Source organism: Mixophyes fleayi, chromosome 10 (assembly GCF_038048845.1).
Source record: "Mixophyes fleayi isolate aMixFle1 chromosome 10, aMixFle1.hap1, whole genome shotgun sequence".
Classification (NCBI taxonomy): domain Eukaryota; kingdom Metazoa; phylum Chordata; class Amphibia; order Anura; family Limnodynastidae; genus Mixophyes; species Mixophyes fleayi.
This window is the reverse complement of record NC_134411.1, coordinates 101,240,628-101,267,305: the sequence shown is the minus strand read 5'-3', so window position 1 is coordinate 101,267,305 and position 26,678 is coordinate 101,240,628. Positions and strand designations below refer to the sequence as shown.

Genomic DNA, 26,678 nt, shown 5'->3' with positions numbered 1-26,678 from the left:
TAAACGAAGCGGAGAAGCGGGGGGGGGGGGGATTTAAAGAGGGTATTTATGAAAGCAACAGACCTTTGTGTCAAGCAAGTTAGACAAGGAAAATAAATCTGGTTCTGGAAGGAGGAGGAATAAACAGACTCAGAAGAATGAAGAGAACGCCGTATATAAGAAATCAGCAGCAAAGTCTCAGGCTGAGGGGAGAAGGGCGCAGTCAGTAGGCGACGAGGGTATAAGCAGATCATCTAAACACGTCTTCTGTTCAGTGTCTACAAAAGGAGGAGTGAAGGGATCTCAGTTTAAAGTTTTGTTTAAAGGGGGATATGCACCTTCATACAACCTCCTCTTCCATACAGACTTTTATTGCTCTTGGATATGACAACCTCGGGTGTAGGCGTCTGTGAAGTTGCTCTAACTGTATCCACAAGAGGAGATTTGGGATAACTTAGATTGAAAAGAAACTTCTGAAGACAAAAAAGTTGTCTGAAGTTAAACTTTCCCTTTGGAGTTTGTTAAATGCGTCAGCACAAGGAATAGCGACTGAAACACGGAGAGAAACACTACACGGAGGACAACTGCATCTCCGCCACAGAGAAACAGCTATTCCAACAGTGAACCGTTACAATATAATTATATAATATTAAACAACTGCTCACCTGCTCCCTCCATCTTCAGTAAGAACATGTCCGTGTGCACCGTGCCTTTGTCCACATCCTTCTTCACTCTCTGAGAAGAAACCAGAATGTCACTGACCGGTATACAGAAAATACACACACTACGAACATCCCATCGCTTGTCGCACAGGCCAAGTCACTTCTGGCATCGCTATCGGCCGTCATCTAACAGATACCGATCTGATTAATCAGATTATAACCAGCATCAAGGTTGTTTCCTTGCCGGGTGCCGGATATTAGCCTAATATGGCAGCGTGCGTTGCCAGCTTCAGGTGATGAACAAGATCTCTCTGTGCAAAGGTATGCTCCAGGATTAAGACCAGTTTTGGGTGGTGCTGTGGTACTATAAGTCCCAGCATACCCAATAAGAGAGAAGCAACCAGTAGTTCTCCAGTTGTTGTGGAACTACAAGACCCAGAAGACCCTAGCAATTGTAATTCTAGAGCTGCTGGAAACCCATGGGATGCCTACAATGGATCTAGGTCCCGTTATAACAGCCACTCTGTGTCTCACACCTCAGGTCGTCATATTTACCTCAAGAAGAGACCAAAGCCCCATCTTGAGAGATATTATACATTATGCAAATCCTCAGCGGTCCTGAGTATCACACTCCTCTCGCTATGTCACCCCCGGCAACCACCAACCACTCCCCACTGTCACCCCCGGCAACCACCAACCACTCCCCACTGTCACCCCCGGCAACCACCAACCACTCCCCACTGTCACCCCCGGCAACCACCAACCACTCCCCACTGTCACCCCCGGCAACCACCAACCACTCCCCACTGTCACCCCCGGCAACCACCAACCACTCCCAACTGTCACTTCTCCTTCAAGAAATATTTAACCCTTTGAGTATATTATACACATTTTTGGGGAGGTGTTTATGTACTATGGAGCGGATTGCTGAGTGATGAGGGCACGGTGGGGAACACCACAGCAGATTGGAGGGGGTGTGATCAGTAATATGTACTGTAAAGTTATATATTTTCTATATGTACTCACTGAAACATATCTGTATAAATCATTCATCATTTATATAGGTGGAAATTGTGATTCCTTTAAGACAGAGTACAAGAAAATATAAGCCCCAGCAACAGCGCCCCCTAGTGGGCAATTTACTGTGACAAACATGCTCAGTGATTAAACACCAGTATGTAAGGACTTACCTGCTTGGAATAACCGCCATAGACGATGACGCTGCCGTCCTGGGTGGTGATCATTTGGCACCCTGACCGCGGTAGAGGGCCAGTCCCAGATGGAGAGATCTTAGTCCATGTGAAGGAATCCAGATTAAACGTGTACACGTCGTTATAATAAATATAATCTCTAGGGATGAAGAAAAATCGTTACTTAACAAAAGGAACAATCTGAACAGGATTGGTCAGAACAGCGGAGGATATTATACGGTTTCAGATTTATACAAGGAGCTCCATTCTTTCCATAAGCCAACTGCACCTCTATTCCAGCAGCGGGAGAGAGAGAGAGAGGGGGGGGGGGGGGGCAGGGAGGGGACGGTGCCCAGCAGCTGAAGAGGGAGAGCGGGAGGGAGAGGGGGGTGCCCAGCAGCGGAAGAGAGAGGGAGGGGACGGTGCCCAGCAGCGGGAGAGAGGGGGGGGGGGGCAGGGAGGGGACGGTGCCCAGCAGCGGGAGAGAGGGAGGGAAGGAGGGAGTGGACGGTGCCCAGCAGAGGGAGAGAGGGAGGGAAGGAGGGAGTGGACGGTGCCCGGCAAAGGGAGAGAGGGAGGGAAGGAGGGAGTGGACGGTGCCCGGCAAAGGGAGAGAGGGAGGGAAGGAGGGGGTGGATGGTGCCCGGCAGCGGGAGAGAGGGGGAGGGGGGGTGCCCAGCAGCGGGAGAGAGGGGGAGGGGGGGGGGCATGGAGGGGACGGTGCCCGGCAGGGGGAGAGGCCTAGCAGGAGGGGACGGTGCCCGGCAGGGGGAGAGGCCTAGCAGGAGGGGACGGTGCCCGGCAGTGGGAGAGGCCTAGCAGGAGGGGACAGTGCCCAGCAGTGGGAGAGGCCTAGCAGGAGGGGACGGTGCCCAGCAGTGGGAGAGGCCTAGCAGGAGGGGACGGTGCCCGGCAGCGGGAGAGAGGGGGAGGGGGGGCATGGAGGGGACGGTGCCCGGCAGGGGAGAGGCCTAGCAGGAGGGGACGGTGCCCAGCAGTGGGAGAGGCCTAGCAGGAGGGGACGGTGCCCGGCAGCGGGAGAGAGGGGGAGGGGGGGCATGGAGGGGACGGTGCCCGGCAGGGGAGAGGCCTAGCAGGAGGGGACGGTGCCCAGCAGTGGGAGAGGCCTAGCAGGAGGGGACGGTGCCCGGCAGCGGGAGAGAGGGGGAGGGGGGGCATGGAGGGGACGGTGCCCGGCAGGGGAGAGGCCTAGCAGGAGGGGACGGTGCCCAGCAGTGGGAGAGGCCTAGCAGGAGGGGACGGTGCCCGGCAGGGGGAGAGGCCTAGCAGGAGGGGACGGTGCCCGGCAGTGGGAGAGGCCTAGCAGGAGGGGACGGTGCCCGGCAGGGGGAGAGGCCTAGCAGGAGGGGACGGTGCCCGGCAGGGGGAGAGGCCTAGCAGGAGGGGACGGTGCCCGGCAGGGGGAGAGGCCTAGCAGGAGGGGACGGTGCCCGGCAGGGGGAGAGGCCTAGCAGGAGGGGACGGTGCCCGGCAGGGGGAGAGGCCTAGCAGGAGGGGACGGTGCCCGGCAGGGGGAGAGGCCTAGCAGGAGGGGACGGTGCCCGGCAGGGGGAGAGGCCTAGCAGGAGGGGACGGTGCCCGGCAGGGGGAGAGGCCTAGCAGGAGGGGACGGTGCCCGGCAGGGGGAGAGGCCTAGCAGGAGGGGACGGTGCCCGGCAGGGGGAGAGGCCTAGCAGGAGGGGACGGTGCCCGGCAGGGGGAGAGGCCTAGCAGGAGGGGACGGTGCCCGGCAGGGGGAGAGGCCTAGCAGGAGGGGACGGTGCCCGGCAGGGGGAGAGGCCTAGCAGGAGGGGACGGTGCCCGGCAGGGGGAGAGGCCTAGCAGGAGGGGACGGTGCCCGGCAGGGGGAGAGGCCTAGCAGGAGGGGACGGTGCCCGGCAGGGGGAGAGGCCTAGCAGGAGGGGACGGTGCCCGGCAGGGGGAGAGGCCTAGCAGGAGGGGACGGTGCCCGGCTGTGGGAGAGGCCTAGCAGGAGGGGACGGTGCCCGGCAGGGGGAGAGGCCTAGCAGGAGTGGACGGTGCCCGGCAGGGGGAGAGGCCTAGCAGGAGGGGACGGTGCCCAGCAGGGGGAGAGGCCTAGCAGGAGGGGAGGGAGAGACTGGAGTCTCTTGAGATGTGGAAGGAACAGGCTGATCTCTTGACAGAGGAACAGATACTACAACAGGCCTCACCTTGTACTTTCATGAAATCCTGCGAAGACCACCAGCTGCCTCTTAGTATATGCCATACGGTGCCCACTTCTTCCCGACGGCCCGCCCGTAGCCCTTTGTAAAAGAGGTTTATGTGACAATTACTGGTACACAAAAAGACGCAAAATAAAACTTCTAAATACAAAGAGTCATTCAGGAGATTTCAGCGCCCTAAATACCTTCAGGTGCCCATTCATGAGGGACTAAGTCATCTTACAGCTAATTGGCGGCAATTACCGACATTTATGGGCCTAAAAGACAGCCAATCCCAACTAACATCCGTTCAGGTTTAGCCACAAACTTTTGTGGCCCAAACTGACAGATCTGCTGGACCTGGGTAAGGTAACGCAGTCATTGCAATGAGCTTCCATTCCCCTCTTCCTTCCTCTCTCTATATTGTGTACTCCGCAGTCACAAAACCTCGGCTTTCAGGAGCACCAGGAGAGATTCTTTCGGCAAAGATACAGAAGTCACTGCGTCTATCCAAGCAACCAACCCCCTCTATAACAGGGAGGACAATAGATGGAACAAAAATACTGCATTGTAATAATCGCCAGTGTACCCCCATAGCGCCCGATCCCTGGCCGGTCCTCAGCAAGAGACCACTGTGGAACCCCACTTGAAGACCCCCAGGGGGGAAGGGGGCTGTGTTGTCTTAGTGATACCAGGATGCCACAAGGAGACACTGAACAATTACACAGAACCACAACAAACCTTCCAGGAGTTCATTATATGCTCTAAAATGTCACATTATCAACCTCTGACCACTGACCTTCAACCTGTCAATCAAGCATTAAGCCGCAGTAAGGCCTAGGTGAGCTTGTACAATTACATAATAATATACACTGTTATGGTGGAGTCATAGAAGATGCAATTGTCTGTTCCCTATAGTAATTATACCCCTTTGTGTTAGACAATTTCGGGAAACTGAAGTGCCGTATTAAGAAAATGACTTCAAAGCGCCAAGAATCGGTGGTTCCATAGTAAATACACCTCAAAGAGTCATTTGTGCAAATTATAAACCACGACCATTTTTTCTTATTTACGGTACTTAGCAGAACGTATCTAAACTACCTGTGATATAAAGAAGTCTGACTTCTATATATATCTATATATATCTATATATCTATATATCTCTATATATATATATATATATATATATATATATATCTCTCCATTGGTCCACCCCTCTATTTTCTCTATCACTACACATTTATTTTAACAAGGGTGTCGTCTCAGTTACAAGGTTATAATACAAAAGTACATATAATACAAAGTTACTCTTTGTATTATCTGCAAAAGACACGTCTATATCTGGTAGGCCACAAGTAATATCAGTCACGAAAATATTAACCACGGGACAGTCCCCGTGAGGAACATCAAAGGTTACCGGAGGTTCCTCTGCGCTTACATGTCTTACTGCACTCTGTCTCCTGTCCTTTAGCCAAACCTTTATCCATTCCACATCCATCTCCATCTCGGAGTCATGTCCAACGATATTAGGTTTCAGAATTAATTTATTGTGTATGAAAGGACTTAAAAATATAAAATGAGCGATATCCACTGATCCGTCCTGATCTAATACTTAATGTACGGAGTCACCAATTTGATCTCCCAGCAGCTAATCCATGTTGCGTTGGATCTTGTAATTATTTTTTTTTGTTTACTTTAAATAGTCATTCTTTTTTCAATTTAAATGGCTCCATTCATTTCCAAAACACGGTCATGATTTTATACTGACTGCAGTATATTCCTCTATTCTCCCTTTATGATGTTTTATTGTGTGTTTAGTCTCTTACCCCGGTTCTCTCTTTACCCATCTCTGACGGAGTCTGTCTACATTCCTTATACGCCGTTCCCTTGGCACGCACAGCTGACACTTCATAACCTCTTTCTCTTCCTTTTACGACCATATCTCGCACATAGTTCTGTTACATTTAATAACACGTTTTAGTTTATTCTCCGCTGTCCCCACCACCTATCAATCCCCCGTCAGAGAGTCACATAAATGTTTCTCATGTGACTAAATCGGCTTTTGTACAATATAAAACCTTTGTTTTGCTGCATTTCTGCTTCATTGATATCTGTATATTAAACCCCACTGACCGGTGGTCAATAGACCCCCGAGTTCCCTTCTACACACATACTACGTCTCTGTGTAAAAGAACTATCACCAGGACGGCTGTCTTGCTCGTTGGTTGCATAACTAATTGCTTGAAAGACAGCCCAAGCCAGTAATCTATTCCTATTGTTTTTTTTAAATTACTAATTTAAAAATGGGCAAAACCTATCTGTACATTGTTCTCTTCATTGTACAGGGTTATTATCTTACTTGATCTGTTCCCAGGTCTTAGTAGAGAGGTGAAGCACCCAAAGGTCTTTGTAGTGGTAAAACTGTTCCCCGTCAGGAGAGGCAAATTCTCCTCCGAAGACCCACAACTGTCCACCTCCCTGGGGTACGGCCACCGCCTGAAAAGAGAGGAGGAGAACGGCGTTAGAATCAGACCGCGAGGAACACAAACTGCGTCATTCATGACTGGGCAGCTCAGGTGCTATAAGCTACGACGCTGGTAAAGGTTATAATCAGAGCGGACAAGTATCTTCGTCCACGCTGTTGTAGACTGATAACAAAACTGATCTAAAGCTCCTATTAACACACATGATAGAAAGCAGGATGACTGGATTATTATATGAACCACCTATCTTTAAATAAAGCTACATGAAGACTCTCCGGTGTTTAATTATTCAGTGTGAAGCCATTACATTTGCAGGTCTGACATTACAGCCTGTATATTATTTGTGATTAGATCGTTAGGTCTACGAAAAACCCTCATTTGCCCATCATCATCATCATTTATTTATATAGCGCTAGCAGATTCCGTAGCGCTTTACAATTGGGAACAAACATTGATAAGACAATACTGGGTAATACATACAGACAGAGAGGTAAGAGAACCCTGCTCGCAAGCTTACAATCTATAGGACAATGGGAGTTTGAAACACAAGGGCATGTGCTACATTATATTACACAATGGACCAGCTAGAATGCAAAGGTAAAAGTATTGAGTGGGCTGTGTGTGGCAATGTTGGTCAGAGGGTTGTTGTCTTGTGTTAGCTGTGTAGAGGGTGGTAATAGGGGAGATTAAGATGGTGGTTGAGGAATATCATAAGCTTGTCTGAAGAGGTGGGTTTTCAGTGAACGCTTGAAGGTTTGAAGACTAGAGTAAAGTCTTACTGTGCGAGGGAGGGAATTCCACAAAGTGGATGCAGCCCGGAAAAAATCCTGTAACCGAGAATGGGAGGATGTGATGAGAGTGGAGGAGAGACGCAGATCTTGTGCAGAACGGAGGTGTCGAGTTGGGAGATATTTCGAGACCAGTGAGGAAATCTATGTTGGTGCAATTTTGTTGATGGCCTTGTATGTTAGTAGAAGAATTTTGTATTGGATTCGTTGAAATACAGGCAGCCAATGTACAGACTGACTGAGTGGCTCACTAGAGGAATAACGGTTAGTAAGGAAAATCAGTCTAGCCGCTGCGTGCAAAATAGATTGTAGGGGCTCAAGTCTGACTTTGGTAAGACCAGTAAGGAGGGAATTGTAGTAGTCGATGCGGGAGATGATGAGTGCATGAATTAATGTTTTTGCGGTGTCTTACTCCTTAAAAAAATGACTCCATTGCGCACAGCAGAAGTAGCGGTGAGATGTGAAGTGGGGTCACAGAAACCCTATTACTGTGCAGATATCCCGTTCAGTCCTAGCGGTCCGTCTCTCCCCATCTCTCATTCCTTAATTTGATTTATCCCCCAATGCCATCCCCTAAAGGCAGAGAACCAGCGGAGCGAACGGCCCATACAGTGTTCTTGTACCGTCACCTATGGCTGCAAACACAACAAACACCATTCATATCACTTCCCTCGTTTCGATATAAGTGTAAGTTCTTGCGAACAAAGACTTCACCTCATTTGATCCCCCCACTCTACAGATATGTGGAATATGCCGACACTTAATTCATAAATTGCAACAATGAATAATAATTATTATAATATGTGAAATATGACCATTTACCGACAGGAAAGAAACACAAATTAAATAATCGGGCAGTAGATTATGTAAATCTGTCGATCACACCTATTAGTCTGACCAGTGCACACGATGAGGACCGCTGTACTCGTCAGGCTTCACTGCAGCCTCTAACGAGTGCTGCAAAGTCTGTGTGGCGTCAGCGGTGGGATTAGCATACTACTTAGAATTGTAAATGTATAGAAGCATGAATGTTACATGTATCACATGCAAAACACGGTTCTCAGAGTCACCGTGTTGAAGGGGGTCTATAAATATCGCGCTGTGTTATATAAAACAAAAATAGAATAAGCATTCAGGTGACAGGGCCAATTAAAAAAAAAAAAAATTACAGTTAATACAATTCCTTTATGATGCAACATTGTAGCCATACTGTGCGGTAGTTGGCACCAAATAGTGAATCGCAGTGGGTGTGGCCACCATCATGTATAGTTGCTATGGTGACATCGCAAACAAAATCCAAATCAAATCCATCTATTTAAAAACTAATGAAAATGAGTTTCACGGCTGCAGCCTCAGCGATTACAATGTGCAGAGAAAATGGAGGTAATTATTATCCTTTATAAAGCGATGACATATTACACAGCGCTGTACATTGAGGGCATCGGTGAACAAACAACATACAGAGTCCTATTTACCTTCAAACGCAACTTACGTTTAAAAAAAAACAAAAAACACACGTAACTTGCACACACATTCATATACAAGCGGATCTCAAGATACGTTTCCTTTAGAATCTGGGTATAAGTGTGCTCGGCAGACAGGTACATTTACGACGCCCTGCAGAAGATAGCGAGCATTGTGGAGTGCCGAGCCATCATGGAGGCCTGCAATGCTGCGGTTGGAAACACATGAAATTTCAGGAAGATATACGAGGCAAGATGGAACGAGCCGATCTCATCGGCTGCCTTGAAAACTCTTAAGGAGTCCAAGTGGCTCCGATTGCATACAACGGTTTGCCCGACAGTATGAGGCCAAGCAACCCCACATGCCGCCTTCCATGAAGCTTCGAAAGCACGTTGCCACTCTCTCGAAGGTCCTCAACGACACAGAAGTGGATCAGTTGGCAGACTTCCTTGGCCACGACATCGCGGTGCACCGGCAGTATTACCGCCTCCCAGAAGGTACCCTCCAACTCGCCAAGATCAGCAAACCGTTAATGGCTTTCGAGAGTGGCAGACTGGCCGAATACAAAGGGAAGAATTTGGACGAGATGCACATTGGTCCAGACAGCAAGTATAAAATCTAGCGTCTGATGTATGCTTTTGACTTTTACCTCGGTCATTTACATATCCGTTTCTTTTTATAAATGATCCATACTGAAAGATCGGAACTGGTCGGGGGTGAAATTCTACATAAAGAACCGTAGAACAGCTTTAAAGAGGGATAAAGCTTGTTGAAATGATGCGCAGTGGTTGAACAGGGCTGTAGCCTCCATGGCTAAGTGTCGGTGTCAGCGGGCATACAGATGTCCTTAGACGGCCAGAATACACACAACTTTCCCTACCATTGTTATTATTTGTTAATTTATGTAAGCGGGAATGTGGATGTCCTCAGACAGTCAAAATGCATGAAACGTTCCCCATCTTGCAGTCTGTGTCAGTACTTTATGCAAAGTCAAAGTGTAAATCGCTTGTGGTAACTCTGGTGACAAACCGCTCCTACACCTACCCCTATGATTGTTCTGGCATTAGGAAACAGGTGTCCCTATACGCCAAGTTCTAGGCATGGGTCCTCACAATGCAATAAAAACAACGCGTGTGTGTGTGTGTGTGTGTGTGTGTGTGTGTGTGTGTGTGAGAAACAGTCTCTAAACTACATCTAGATAGAAATATACAGGTTACGCTCTTATGAGGTTCATGTATATAATGAACTTATATCATAGGACATAGTTACTTAAACCACTTCAAATTGTAGTCAGCCCTGACATGCAGCGAGAGCGCCACCTGGTGCCTATATGCGACAATGCAAGATTTCACTTGCAACAATATAGATATCTATGTGCTGCCAGTGCTCTGATCAGCAAAGCTAAATACTACCAACAATGCATCTATACAGCGATCACAGCGGACAGCGCAGAAGGCTCCGCACATCTATACAGCGATCACAGCGGACAGCGCAGGAGGCTCCGCGCATCTATACAGCGATCACAGCTGACAGCGCAGGAGGCTCCGCACATCTATACAGGGATCACAGCGGACAGCGCAGGAGGCTCCGCACATCTATACAGCGGACAGCGCAGGAGGCTCCGCGCATCTATACAGGTATCACAGCGGACAGCGCAGGAGGCTCCGCACATCTATACAGCGGACAGCGCAGGAGGCTCCGCACATCTATACAGCGAACACACCGGACAGCGCAGGAGGCTCCGCACATCTATACAGCGATCACACCGGACAGCGCAGGAGGCTCCGCACATCTATACAGCGATCACACCGGACAGCACAGGAGGCTCCGCACATCTATACAGGGATTACACCGGACAGCGCAGGAGGCTCCGCGCATCTATACAGGGATCACACCAGACAGCGCAGGCGGCTCCGCGCATCTATACAGCGATCACAGCGGACAGCGCAGAAGGCTCCGCACATCTATACAGCGATCACACCGGACAGCGCAGGAGGCTCCGCGCATCTATACAGCGATCACACCGGACAGCGCAGGAGGCTCCGCACATCTATACAGCGATCACAGCGGACAGCGCAGGAGGCTCCGCACATCTATACAGCGATCACAGCGGACAGCGCAGGAGGCTCCGCACATCTATACAGCGATCACAGCGGACAGCGCAGGAGGCTCCGCGCATCTATACAGCGATCACACCGGATAGCGCAGGAGGCTCCGCACATCTATACAGCGATCACACCGGATAGCGCAGGAGGCTCCGCACATCTATACAGCGATCACAGCGGACAGCGCAGGAGGCTCCGCACATCTATACAGCGATCACAGCGGACAGCGCAGGAGGCTCCGCACATCTATACAGCGATCACAGCGGACAGCGCAGGAGGCTCAGCACATCTATACAGCGATCACAGCGGACAGCGCAGGAGGCTCCGCACATCTATACAGCGATCACAGCGGACAGCGCAGGAGGCTCCGCACATCCATACAGCGATCACAGCGGACAGCGCAGGAGGCTCAGCACATCTATACAGCGATCACAGCGGACAGCGCAGGAGGCTCCGCACATCTATACAGCGATCACACCGGATAGCGCAGGAGGCTCCGCACATCCATACAGCGATCACAGCGGACAGCGCAGGAGGCTCCGCACATCTATACAGCGATCACAGCGGACAGCGCAGGAGGCTCCGCACATCTATACAGCGATCACAGCAGACAGCGCAGGAGGCTCAGCACATCTATACAGCGATCACAGCGGACAGCGCAGGAGGCTCCGCACATCTATACAGCGATCACAGCGGACAGCGCAGGAGGCTCCGCACATCTATACAGCGATCACAGCGGACAGCGCAGGAGGCTCCGCACATCTATACAGCGATCACAGCGGACAGCGCAGGAGGCTCCGCGCATCTATACAGCGATCACAGCGGAGGAGGCTCCGCACATCTATACAGCGATCACAGCGGACAGCGCAGGAGGCTCCGCACATCTATACAGCGATCACAGCGGAGGAGGCTCCGCACATCTATACAGCGATCACAGCGGACAGCGCAGGAGGCTCCGCACATCTATACAGGTATCACAGCGGACAGCGCAGGAGGCTCCGCACATCTATACAGCGATCACACCGGACAGAGCCGGAGGCTCCGCGCATCTATACAGCGATCACAGCTGACAGCGCAGGAGGCTCCGCACATCTATACAGCGATCACAGCTGACAGCGCAGGAGGCTCCGCGCATCTATACAGCGATCACAGCTGACAGCGCAGGAGGCTCCGCGCATCTATACAGCGATCACAGCTGACAGCGCAGGAGGCTCCGCGCATCTATACAGCGATCACAGCTGACAGCGCAGGAGGCTCCGCGCATCTATACAGCGATCACAGCTGACAGCGCAGGAGGCTCCGCACATCTATACAGCGATCACAGCTGACAGCGCAGGAGGCTCCGCACATCTATACAGCGATCACAGCGGACAGCGCAGGAGGCTCCGCTCATCTATACAGCGATCACAGCGGACAGCGCAAGAGGCTCCGCGCATCTATACAGCGATCACAGCGGACAGCGCAGGAGGCTCCGCGCATCTATACAGCGATCACAGCGGACAGCACAGGAGGCTCCGCGCATCTATACAGCGATCACAGCGGACAGCACAGGAGGCTCCGCACATCTATACAGGGATCACAGCGGACAGCGCAGGAGGCTCCGCGCATCTATACAGCGATCACAGCGGACAGCGCAGGAGGCTCCGCACATCTATACAGCGGACAGCGCAGTAGGCTCCGCACATCCATACAGCGGACAGCGCAGTAGGCTCCGCACATCTATACAGCGGACAGCGCAGGAGGCTCCGCACATCTATACAGCGGACAGCGCAGGAGGCTCCGCACATCTATACAGGGATCACAGCGGACAGCGCAGGAGGCTCCGCACATCTATACAGCGGACAGCGCAGGAGGCTCCGCACATCTATACAGGGATCACAGCGGACAGCGCAGGAGGCTCCGCACATCTATACAGCGATCACAGCGGACGGCGCAGGAGGCTCCGCTCATCTATACAGCGATCACAGCGGACGGCGCAGGAGGCTCCGCTCATCTATACAGCGATCACAGCGGACGGCGCAGGAGGCTCCGCGCATCTATACAGCGATCACAGCGGACGGCGCAGGAGGCTCCGCACATCTATACAGCGATCACAGCGGACAGCGCAGGAGGCTCCGCGCATCTATACAGCGATCACAGCGGACAGCGCAGGAGGCTCCGCGCATCTATACAGCGATCACAGCGGACAGCGCAGGAGGCTCCGCTCATCTATACAGCGATCACAGCGGACAGCGCAGGAGGCTCCGCGCATCTATACAGCGATCACAGCGGACAGCGCAGGAGGCTCCGCACATCTATACAGCGATCACAGCGGACAGCGCAAGAGGCTCCGCACATCTATACAGCGATCACAGCGGACAGCGCAGGAGGCTCCGCGCATCTATACAGCAATCACAGCGGACAGCGCAGGAGGCTCCGCGCATCTATACAGCGATCACAGCGGACAGCACAGGAGGCTCCGCACATCTATACAGGGATCACAGCGGACAGCGCAGGAGGCTCCGCGCATCTATACAGCGGACAGCGCAGTAGGCTCCGCACATCTATACAGCGATCACAGCGGACAGCGCAGGAGGCTCCGCTCATCTATACAGCGATCACAGCGGACGGCGCAGGAGGCTCCGCGCATCCATACAGCGATCACACCGGACAGCACAGGAGGCTCCGCACATCTATACAGCGATCACAGCGGACGGCGCAGGAGGCTCCGCGCATCCATACAGCGATCACACCGGACAGCGCAGGAGGCTCCGCGCATCTATACAGCGATCACAGCGGACAGCGCAGGAGGCTCCGCACATCTATACAGCGATCACAGCGGACAGCGCAGGAGGCTCCGCGCATCTATACAGCGATCACAGCGGACAGCGCAGGAGGCTCCGCGCATCTATACAGCGATCACAGCGGACAGCGCAGGAGGCTCCGCTCATCTATACAGGGATCACAGCGGACAGCGCAAGAGGCTCCGCACATCTATACAGCGATCACAGCGGACAGCGCAGGAGGCTCCGCGCATCTATACAGGGATCACAGCGGACAGCGCAGGAGGCTCCGCACATCTATACAGCGATCACAGCGGACAGCGCAGGAGGCTCCGCGCATCTATACAGGGATCACAGCGGACAGCGCAGGAGGCTCCGCGCATCTATACAGCGATCACAGCGGACAGCGCAGGAGGCTCCGCACATCTATACAGCGATCACAGCGGACATCGCAGGAGGCTCCGCACATCTATACAGCGATCACAGCGGACAGCGCAGGAGGCTCCGCACATCTATACAGCGATCACAGCGGACATCGCAGGAGGCTCCGCACATCTATACAGCGATCACAGCGGACAGCGCAGGAGGCTCCGCTCATCTATACAGCGATCACAGCGGACAGCGCAGGAGGCTCCGCGCATCTATACAGCGATCACAGCTGACAGCGCAGGAGGCTCCGCGCATCTATACAGCGATCACAGCGGACAGCGCAGGAGGCTCCGCGCATCTATACAGGTATCACAGCGGACAGCGCAGGAGGCTCCGCTCATCTATACAGCGATCACAGCGGACAGCGCAGGAGGCTCCGCACATCTATACAGCGATCACAGCGGACAGCGCAGGAGGCTCCGCACATCTATACAGCGATCACAGCGGACAGCGCAGGAGGCTCCGCACATCTATACAGCGATCACAGCGGACAGCGCAGGAGGCTCCGCACATCTATACAGGTATCACAGCGGACAGCGCAGGAGGCTCCGCACATCTATACAGGTATCACAGCGGACAGCGCAGGAGGCTCCGCACATCTATACAGCGATCACAGCGGACAGCGCAGGAGGCTCCGCACATCTATACAGCGATCACAGCGGACAGCGCAGGAGGCTCCGCACATCTATACAGCGATCACAGCGGACAGCGCAGGAGGCTCCGCACATCTATACAGCGATCACAGCGGACAGCGCAGGAGGCTCCGCACATCTATACAGCGATCACAGCGGACAGCGCAGGAGGCTCCGCACATCTATACAGCGATCACAGCGGACAGCGCAGGAGGCTCCGCACATCTATACAGCGATCACAGCGGACAGCGCAGGAGGCTCCGCACATCTATACAGCGATCACAGCGGACAGCGCAGGAGGCTCCGCACATCTATACAGCGATCACAGCGGACAGCGCAGGAGGCTCCGCACATCTATACAGCGATCACAGCGGACAGCGCAGGAGGCTCCGCACATCTATACAGCGATCACAGCGGACAGCGCAGGAGGCTCCGCGCATCCATACAGGTATCACAGCGGACAGCGCAGGAGGCTCCGCGCATCCATACAGGGATCACAGCGGACAGCGCAGGAGGCTCCGCGCATCCATACAGGGATCACAGCGGACAGCGCAGGAGGCTCCGCGCATCCATACAGGGATCACAGCGGACAGCGCAGGAGGCTCCGCGCATCCATACAGGGATCACAGCGGACAGCGCAGGAGGCTCCGCACATCTATACAGCGATCACAGCGGACAGCGCAGGAGGCTCCGCTCATCTATACAGCGATCACAGCGGACAGCGCAGGAGGCTCCGCGCATCTATACAGCGATCACAGCTGACAGCGCAGGAGGCTCCGCGCATCTATACAGCGATCACAGCTGACAGCGCAGGAGGCTCCGCGCATCTATACAGCGATCACAGCGGACAGCGCAGGAGGCTCCGCACATCTATACAGGTATCACAGCGGACAGCGCAGGAGGCTCCGCACATCTATACAGCGATCACAGCGGACAGCGCAGGAGGCTCCGCACATCTATACAGCGATCACAGCGGACAGCGCAGGAGGCTCCGCTCATCTATACAGCGATCACAGCGGACAGCGCAGGAGGCTCCGCACATCTATACAGCGATCACAGCGGACAGCGCAGGAGGCTCCGCACATCTATACAGCGATCACAGCGGACAGCGCAGGAGGCTCCGCACATCTATACAGGTATCACAGCGGACAGCGCAGGAGGCTCCGCACATCTATACAGCGATCACAGCGGACAGCGCAGGAGGCTCCGCACATCTATACAGCGATCACAGCGGACAGCGCAGGAGGCTCCGCACATCTATACAGCGATCACAGCGGACAGCGCAGGAGGCTCCGCACATCTATACAGCGATCACAGCGGACAGCGCAGGAGGCTCCGCACATCTATACAGCGATCACAGCGGACAGCGCAGGAGGCTCCGCACATCTATACAGCGATCACAGCGGACAGCGCAGGAGGCTCCGCACATCTATACAGCGATCACAGCGGACAGCGCAGGAGGCTCCGCACATCTATACAGCGATCACAGCGGACAGCGCAGGAGGCTCCGCACATCTATACAGCGATCGCAGCGGACAGCGCAGGAGGCTCCGCACATCTATACAGCGATCACAGCGGACAGCGCAGGAGGCTCCGCACATCTATACAGCGATCACAGCGGACAGCGCAGGAGGCTCCGCACATCTATACAGCGATCACAGCGGACAGCGCAGGAGGCTCCGCACATCTATACAGCGATCACAGCGGACAGCGCAGGAGGCTCCGCACATCTATACAGCGATCACAGCGGACAGCGCAGGAGGCTCCGCACATCTATACATCGATCACAGCGGACAGCGCAGGAGGCTCCGCACATCTATACAGCGATCACAGCGGACAGCGCAGGAGGCTCCGCACATCTATACAGCGATCACAGCGGACAGCGCAGGAGGCTCCGCACATCTATACAGCGATCACAGCGGACAGCGCAGGAGGCTCCGCACATCTATACAGCGATCACAGCGGACAGCGCAGGAGGCTCCGCACATCTATACAGCGATCACAGCGGACAGCGCAGGAGGCTCCGCACATCTATACAGCGATCACAGCGGACAGCGCAGGAGGCTCCGCACATCTATACAGCGATCACAGCGGACAGCGCAGGAGGCTCCGCACATCTATACAGCGATCACAGCGGACAGCGCAGGAGGCTCCGCACATCTATACAGCGATCACAGCGGACAGCGCAGGAGGCTCCGCACATCTATACAGCGATCACAGCGGACAGCGCAGGAGGCTCCGCACATCTATACAGCGATCACAGCGGACAGCGCAGGAGGCTCCGCACATCTATACAGCGATCACAGCGGACAGCGCAGGAGGCTCCGCACATCTATACAGCGATCACAGCGGACAGCGCAGGAGGCTCCGCACATCTATACAGCGATCACAGCGGACAGCGCAGGAGGCTCCGCACATCTATACAGCGATCACAGCGGACAGCGCAGGAGGCTCCGCACATCTATACAGCGATCACAGCGGACAGCGCAGGAGGCTCCGCACATCTATACAGCGATCACAGCGGACAGCGCAGGAGGCTCCGCACATCTATACAGCGATCACAGCGGACAGCGCAGGAGGCTCCGCACATCTATACAGCGATCACAGCGGACAGCGCAGGAGGCTCCGCACATCTATACAGCGATCACAGCGGACAGTGCAGGAGGCTCCGCGCATCTATACAGGGATCACAGCGGACAGCGCAGGAGGCTCCGCGCATCCATACAGGGATCACAGCGGACAGCGCAGGAGGCTCCGCGCATCCATACAGGGATCACAGCGGACAGCGCAGGAGGCTCCGCACATCTATACAGCGATCACAGCGGACAGCGCAGGAGGCTCCGCACATCTATACAGGTATCACAGCGGACAGCGCAGGAGGCTCCGCACATCTATACAGGTATCACAGCGGACAGCGCAGGAGGCTCCGCTCATCTATACAGCGATCACAGCGGACAGCGCAGGAGGCTCTGCGCATCTATACAGCGATCACAGCGGACAGCGCAGGAGGCTCCGCGCATCCATATAGCGATCACAGCGGACAGTGCGGGAGGCTCTGCGCATCTATACAGGGATCACACCGGACAGCGCGGGAGGCTCCGCACATCTATACAGGGATCACAGCGGACAGCGCAGGAGGCTCCGCGCATCTATACAGCGATCACAGCGGACAGCGCAGGAGGCTCCGCGCATCTATACAGCGATCACAGCGGACAGCGCAGGAGGCTCTGCGCATCTATACAGGGATCACACCGGACAGCGCGGGAGGCTCCGCGCATCTATACAGCGATCACAGCGGACAGTGCGGGAGGCTCTGCGCATCCATACAGCGATCACAGCGGAGGAGGCTCCGCTCATCTATACAGCGATCACAGCGGACAGCGCAGGAGGCTCCGCGCATCTATACAGCGATCACAGCGGACAGCGCAGGAGGCTCCTGTGCTTTCTCTGTCATTGCTCCAGGCGCCCACGCCGGCTCTCACTGCTTGGCAATCAGGACACCCACTCATTAAGGGTATGCCACTCTCTACATGTGACAGGGGGAGGAAGGAAATCCCTACGTCTATGCCAGGATCTCTACCCTACAATTACTGTGTCCTTGAGAAACAGCAGTGTTAACATTTCAGCTGCCAGGCGGTGCAACAACAAGATACATCCATGCACTGTGTTATGCAAACAGGCAGCCTGGCAGCCATCGTTCTGTATTTCCCCCCCCGGTACACTGCTGGCTCACAAGCTATTTCTATAGCTCTCAATAGCATCCCAGTGTCTTCCTGATCTATTTATCTGAACGGTTTCTAATTAATCTCGTCGATCCCTCATTGCTGCCCCAGTGTGATCCGCTGCACGGACTGGTCTCTAGTTTGACGTCTAAGGACAGAGCTGCAGTCTATGGGTTACATTTTGACCACATCTTATTGGAGTAAATGTCCCGAAATTGTAGATCACTGTAGCCCATATATGAACGTTAAGAAATTCATATTTTTCCTGCAAACCCAATAAACATATCAATAATATTTTCATTAATATTCCATTGTATTTTGTGTTTTACATTTTCATGCCAAGATCTCCGAGAACCAAATATCACGGTGATCTGTGTACGTCCAGTTTAGTTACGGAGAAGACGACAACACGTCGGGATAACCAACTGGCTCTAGGACGTGACCCGCGATGGGCCCTACTGTTCCTGTAACTGTATTTTACTTTCAAAATCAATAATGAGACAAAAGACATATGATCAGGTAGATGGAGCAGACAGGTACAATACACCGACAGACTTATTGTTAAACCGATAGAACGGTGGATTCTTAGGACCCTACATCCCGGACACCAGAGATTAGATGCCGTCAAGGACAGAATTCTGTTACAACATTACATAAAACCGAATAATCCATCGTAAAGCAAAACGCTCCTACTAGAGAGATCGAGGATATGGAATTACTGCCTTAGTCTCAGCAATATGATCAGATAACCAGCGTACAGCACATGCAATAATCTCCTTTCCAGATTGTGTTACCATCCGTACTTCAGATAAACTTAAAAGTAATTAGGATAAATATTTAAAAAGCAGCACTTAGAGTCTGAAGTGTACGGTACAGAGCAGAGATTATTCATCCCCCCTCCAGCTAATAGACCAGTATGTGTGTGACCCCCCCCCCCCCCTCCTCTCTCCTGTGCAGGGTGCAGACGGAAGTCGGAGTCAATCTAACAGCCCAGGGGTGTGATAAACGGACCCCAGCTCGTATGATCCAGGAGGTAGGAGGGGGCACTTTGTACGAGGGATCCAGTAACGTCAGCCTCTGGGGGTCAATACCCCTATTGACTGAAAGAGAGCCAAACCGCAATATTACTCTGGCGGTAGCAGCCGGGTATCAATCAACTTAACCCCTTCAGGCTCAGGACGTAGAGGTCTAGTGCCCACAGGGGCAACAGAAGTACTAACTGGAATTGATAACGGAAGTAATTTATCATGCCAGACTAGTACAAGCAGCCATCGAGAAGACGAATAGAAAAACTCTGACAGCTAAATAGCGACAGCGGTGAGCTTAACACCCACATTGTGCTGTAGTAACATTGGACTGAATCATCTCAACGCAATGTGGACACTTTCAGTTTACTCACTAAGAGGACAACAATCTTGTGTTGAGGATATATGAAGATGTTACGCGATTTGTGTCCTATATTGGATAAGGACAATTCAGGGGGACGATAGAGGATTTGGTTACATACAGCTGGCAGAGGGGCTGTTGGGGGCTCTGACCCACTTTGCCTCTAAACAATGTCTGATAAGCAAGTAACGTGTAACATGTACTGAAATGAAAGCCAACATCCAAAATATTCAGTATATAATATATATATATATATATATATTATTTTCTTTATAACTCTCTCAATTATTTGCCTCCAAGTTTCCTTAACGCAGATGGTCAAAGATAGTTTTACAAAGAGAAGCTGATTTTGTAGATTTGTATTCACAGTCCTTAGTGGAAGGTGTTAATTACTTGATTAAGACAGAAGTAATATAAAAATCAAAAGACCAGTGCCCCCTAGTGGTCAAACTACACGGAAAAAAAAAGGTAAAAAAAAAAATTATTGAATACCGATAGCTTTATTGTGACAAGCCTGAGATTTACAAAAAACATCCAGAAAACCCGGTTTAGGTCCTAGCAGCAATTACTTTTAGCAAAACTTACAATAATTAAAGTTTACATATATGACAGCATAAAACAAAGAACTGGATATTTATTCCACATGCAACTATTGCAGCATTTAAAAGTACTTGTCACCGACACTCAGCGAATGCAGCCTATCAAGCCGCAGTGAGGTCATTAGCTCCTAGCGATTTGATAGGCTGAATATTCGTTTAGCCCACAAAACGGCTCCGTGTAGATGACAGAAAAGTAACAGAAGAGAGAGCCAGAGTCTTACCTGGTGGGCACATCGGCGCGGAGGGGGGTTCGGGATGTCAAACTTACACCAGCTGTCCTTCTTAATGTTATAGATATACAGCTCATTGTATAGAAAAGTCTGAATGAGGAAAAACAAAAACAACCAATGTTGAATTATCCAGAAAGAAAAGAGATCCAACGTTACTTTTCCCACAAATTCTGTGTATAAAAAAAAGAAGTTGCTGCATTTTCCTTCAGCGCATTATTGTAACAACGTCATCCTACAACTTTAACTGCATTAATTCCTTTGTCTGGCTTAAATCTGTGTTCTTCAGCCATGTGTTTATATAATCAGGCAGCGTTGTTTATAACATTGCCCTTGGCTAAAGCCCAGTTCTTTTGTGTCCAGAGAGCTATATCCTAAGGCAGGCCTGGCCAACCTGTGGCTCTCCGGGTGTTGTGAAACTACAAGTCCCAGCATGCCTTACCAGTTATCGGCTAGACATGCGCTGCAAGAGCTTGCTGGGGCTTGTAGTTTCACAACACCCGGAGAGCTGCAGGTTGGCCAAGGGCAACAAAAATTTTTTTGAAAAATCACCTCTCACTGTTGATGTCAGGACATGGATGAAAAGCACATTCAGTAAATGTTGCAGGAGGTTCAAGTAGAAATCAAGTAAAGTTTTCTGAAGGAGGGCGATGATTATAACAGCGAGTACAGAAAGATACAGTAATATACACATCAAATCACAACATAGAGGGGGTTACCGTAGATATCTGAAAATCATTATAACGCTAGATACAGATTATTCATAAATGTGTTTTACACCATCAGAGCCGACACTGATCCACAGATTACAGCACACAACACGTTATAGCCCGAGGCCGCTCATAGACTGTTAAATATTAACACAGACGGTCAGTAATGGACACAAAAGTCCTCAGGTTTATCTTAGACCAGACAGTGTTTCTCAGGGAGTAATATATCCCAGGATTCGCTCTCCACCAATCTGTGTAGATCTAGCACTCATTATAAGGCCCGCTGCCTTGTCGTCACACGTGACTCTGCCCTCTGCTTTATTCCTCACATCCAGACTCTCTCCCAGTCCTCTCGACTCCACCTTAGAAACATTGTCAGAATACGCCCTTTTCTTACTCAACATGCTGCCAAAACTCTTATCCATTCTCTCATCCTCTCCCGTCTTGACTACTGCAACCTCCTGCTATCTGACATTCCTGACACCCGTATATCCACACCTCAATCCATCCTAAATGCTGCTACAAGACTGATCTTCCTCTCTCACTGCTCCACATCTGCTGCACCACTCTGCAAATCCCTACACTGGCTCCTTGTGTCCTCCAGAATCAGATTCAAATTACTCACCCTTACCTACAAAGTCCTCAACAACACCACCCCTTCATACATCTTACATCTTATATCAAAATACTCCCCCTTCCCGCCCTCTTAGATCTACCTCTGACCTGCACCTTGTCCCGTCTCTGGTACCCACCTCTCACTCCCACCTACAAGACTTCTCCCGTGCTGCTCCCCACTTATGGAATTCCCTCCCACGCTCAATCAGACTTTCCCACAGCCTTCAAATCTTTAGATGCTCTTTGAAAACCCATCTCTTATTTAGAGGTGACCTTATCCCTGATAACACTATTCACACTAATGCACCCTCACAACTATCCCAATCTCTACTCTGAGCCACACTCGCTCCTCTTGTTTCAGCTGTGTCCTCTTCCCCTTAGAATGTAAGCTCTCTAATGAGCAGGGTCCTTCATACCCTTTGTTTTCATGTCTGCGTTTATTTTGTCTGCCTTGTCTGTTCTTGTTTTACGTATGTCTTGTTTTATGTATGTCCTTGTCTTCCCTACTGTACAGCGCTGCGGACCACTGTGGCGCCTTACAAATCTACAATATTAATAATAACAAAAATAATAAAGTGTTGCATCGCCGCACAGTGGGAAAAACTGTCTCCACTGCCCCCCGTCATTCTCATCCGTTATACAGTCACGTGAATAAATGGAAAAAATAAAAGGTATACTTTACTTTTTGGCCATTGAAATATTCACCTCCAAAGAGAATCAGTTCGTCCTTCTCTGGATGGGGAGTCAGAGAGGCGTTTAACCTGGAGAGAAGAGAAAAGAGATAACAAGATGATCAGATACCAACTAAATACAAAATACAGACTAGGAGGGAACTTAAAGAGCCTTTGTGTAGTGTGTGTACGCTTTATTATTGTGACATAGTTACTTAGAACTCATTAATATTTTCTGTTTATTGAGTAATTTATAGTTTTATTAGATACAGTTAAAGGAAATGCAGTTACTCTGTTCTCTAGGTGTCATCTATAGTCTCTGCGCATCGATATTCATTTCAGAAAGACCCTTAATGTCCAATACACAGATCTGGATGTTCCCACCAGACGCAGTTTTATAGTAAAAATTAGCCCGGTCGGATGACGATCACATACGTGGTCATCGTCTGACAGAATCTACTGTTTGTCCTGATCAACAGTTGATAGATTCTGTTAATACACTGACTGGGGTCTGTTTAAGCTTTTATCTACTGCAATTTACACCCAATAAGATATCAAAATCACAATCTGTATAGGCGCTCTTACTATCCAGAAGCTAAACAGTTAATCTAACAGCGATAAAACAATATTCAGATTAAATAAGTGGGGTCTCTGCAGACATTAAATAACTTTATATAACAAACGTACTTACGGCACTGCAAATATGTGAACACAGGGACACGCAAACAATGAGGACGCTTAACGTTGGGTTATGAGCTTAAATGTTTTGATAAAAAGAACTAATACGACATATTATCTGCAGATCTCTGTTGTTAAGGACACGCACTGACAACGCCATGTACGATCACACAGCCTGTTCTGTAACGGGACGCTGGCTTCTCACCAACCCGTACGGCCAATCACTAACACGCTACATGGATCTGTTGCTCGGATACGGGGAGGTCCACATAATGTAACACATGACTCTATTGAGGGTCACACAGTAATCACGTCGCTCATCAGTGATCGGTGGTCTTCTTATCCCTAATCTCACCAATAATAGCCATGCCTGGCTAGTGCTGACATTAGCCACTTTCAGACCTAAGCCATGACTTTAGGATGTCATATCTGTATAGATGTAATTTGCTCTCTTGCCTTGGACTGGGTGCAGGACACGTGGTCTCTATAACCTGGGTCTTCTTCGCATCCAGAGATTGGAATTCAGCTATCAAGGCTTCCAGGTCCTCCTGGGGACAGAAATATACAAAGTACAGATGTAGGACAAGCAAATCTTTATAGCTACACCAAGAATATGACTTATCACAGGGAATTACATTGTTATGGTAACATTTGTAAGAGGACTTTCACAAACAGGAACGAAACTCAGACAAACTTTAAGCAATGTGTCACTTTAGAAACCACTTTGAGTTGTATATTTATTTGAATATATATGTGGTCGAATAGGTTTTACAATAAATTAGAAAATTTTAAGTTAATTTATGGACTATTCAAATCAACTGACTTCTATGTGTGTAGACCCCAATCTATAAGTCATTATTCCCAATGATGCCCCCCCTCCAAAATAAAACAGAAAAAAAGTGGGGATTGACCCTGGAAATTAGGTACAAGTGGAGTCGATCCCAGCGCCATCCACCCTATTTAGTGATATTTTTACTGGCACAATACTTATGTACTAAATTAGATTATGAAATTTGTAACATCTAGATCAGTGAATGGGAAAAGGGGGCCCCCCTGGGCCGTCACCTGCCCCCCCATCACCTGCGCCCCCCCCCCCCCGAACCGCCACCCACGCCCCCCCCACCAAGCCATCACCCGCAGCCCCCAGCTCCTTCCTGCTTTATTGTCAGATTTGTTTGTTACAAAATTGATGTTGATGTTATTACAGAAAGGTGTCTCTTTCATTGATTAAATGTATTTATTAGAGCTTAAGGGTAACCTCTCGGGGCAGCAGGAATGTTGCCCATCACTGATCTACAAGGATTGGTAGCCCTATTCAGACTCAAAACCATTACTGTGGTGAATACTGTGGGAGTCATAATATCAGAGTCATCTTTTACTGATCTTGATTTTTGACAGTCAGTAAATTTACTGAAGTTTGGTGACTGTGCCCAACACCATCTACCCCTCACACAAGTAGCTCAACTCCTCATGCACCCAGCCAGGGCTGTAACTCAGAGTTGCTGAGGCCCTGGGCATTGGATGCAGCCTAATTTAGTAATGGTGCCCCCCACTTGCTCATACACCTCTATATAACACCCATAACATCTCCATTATATTTACTGAGCAGCATAGGTCGCTGGTAAAGACCAAAAAATAGGGAAACACTAGCTGAATCTAACATGTTGTGCTGCAGCCCTGGGCATGCACCTAGTCTGCCTGTTAGGTAACTACACCCATGCAGCCAGCATGTCTCACCTCATCCTTCTTGGATCTCTTGGAGACTTTCTTTTCCATCTTGGCAGCTGTTTTCTCTGCCCCCTTCACCTTCTTCTCTTTCTTCCCCTTCTTCCCCATGTCTCTGGGCTGTGATCAGACCTCACGCTGGTCTCCTCCACACTCCTCTGTGTCACAGGGTAGACAGGACCCAAGATGACGTCACAGACGCGCGACCCGCCTCTGGTGATGACGTCCGAAACCACATGACAGAACACAGCGAGGAGGAGATGAAGCCTAGTGGGAAGGTGTATCAGAGTCATGTGACCAATCTGCTGCTGATGTCAGTGCATCATGGTGCCATATGCAGCAGTGGTGATATAATACATTCCCATTTACAGTCCTGTCTGATTGGTCTGAGATCAGCAGAGGTAAGCTGTGGCTCCCCAGCTGCTGGAGGACTACAAGTCCCAGCCATCTTCAGGCTTGTCAGACTTTCTCCAGCTGCTGTGGAGCCACAAGTGCCAGCTTGCAAGGCATTCTGTGACTTCTAGTTCATCAACAGGATGGGAGCCACAGGTTGTCTGCTTCTGCTTTATAGTGCACCCTATACAGACACAATTGGAATACCCAGACCAAGATTCCTTTAAAGCTGCACTAGGAAAATATTTTACTAGTGGCAGCTCCTCTTACTCTCACTGCCCTGGCTGAAAACTGGGTGTGGTGATTATTATTATTGTTTATTTGTATTTCACCACCACATTACTCAGCACTTTGCAGAGAATATTCAATCATTCACATCAGTCCCTGCCCCAGAAGCTTAAAGTGCAAATTCCCTGCCACACACAGGTTCATTTTCTTAGAAGCCAAATCAAGATACATGTCTAATTTGCATTCTCATAGGATTACTTTGCAAACTAGATTTGAGTCTCCTTTTGCAAGGAGTTGGAAAAAATCTCAACAAACGCTCTGGGCAACGATATAAACGTCAAATCAAAAGTCCAACCTAATCCGACTGTAGAATTGTCCTTCCATTAAAGTTCAGTTTTTCACCTAAAATACTTTGTTTATCTCATAAATACCTTAAAGCAATCCTGCCTGCGGACATCGGAGCTGTAATTACATGTGGGATTTTTTTAGATTTAGGAAAAATGTGCCTAGGAATGTGTAATTCAGAACAGACACTTACAACTGTAAGATGCAAAATGTATAACATTAAAAGTTGGAAGGACCTGATATCCGCTATCTCTAAGCTGGTGCAAAACTTTAGTGTTTTTCCAGAGAGGAAATATTTGTGTGGATTTCTCCCTATAAATGCACCCTTCCACCCGTTATCTAATTTGAATAATAATGTCATTCTTCACTGTTCCGCAGACAGGAGCTCTGGGGCGAGTACAAGGAACGCCCTCGCTTCACCCATTGGCCGATGACAATTTCTCCTCTGAAAATGCCGCCATATTTTTCCACGTGCTCAGGCTCTGGTTGTGTCATACATCTAGGCGCGTCTGCACAGCGCCAATATGATCATTTTTTCCGTTTCAGAAATTAAGCCAATAGGGTTTCTTCATGAGAACTCTGACCAATCACAGCTCTCATCATATGACAAGCCCATATTTGTAGGATGCGTCGAAATACCACATTAATTTTGTAGATTGTAGACAGTGATGACAAACCAAGGCTCCACCCTCACTGCCAGGA

At 50.5% G+C, this 26,678-nt stretch overlaps 1 protein-coding gene across 4 annotated transcripts in view; it reads right to left on the bottom strand.

Moving 5' to 3' along the window:
* Positions 1–25,239, bottom strand: part of KLHDC4 (kelch domain containing 4) — a 55,949-nt gene extending 30,710 nt beyond the window's left edge. For 2 of the 4 annotated variants that reach the window (XM_075189317.1, XM_075189318.1), the window contains exons 1-8: positions 25,023–25,234; positions 23,742–23,833; positions 22,619–22,697; positions 20,606–20,704; positions 6,374–6,510; positions 4,024–4,116; positions 1,832–1,991; positions 645–714 (exon numbers count right to left, since the gene is read on the bottom strand). In XM_075189317.1, coding sequence (XP_075045418.1) covers positions 645–714; positions 1,832–1,991; positions 4,024–4,116; positions 6,374–6,510; positions 20,606–20,704; positions 22,619–22,697; positions 23,742–23,833; positions 25,023–25,121 — 829 coding nt within the window. In that variant the 5' untranslated portion in view covers positions 25,122–25,234. Of the gene's footprint in view, positions 1–644; positions 715–1,831; positions 1,992–4,023; positions 4,117–6,373; positions 6,511–20,605; positions 20,705–22,618; positions 22,698–23,741; positions 23,834–25,022 lie in introns of all 4 variants that reach the window. The other 2 variants (XM_075189316.1, XM_075189319.1) reach the window with 2 other exon arrangements.
* Positions 25,240–26,678: the final 1,439 nt, after the last annotated feature.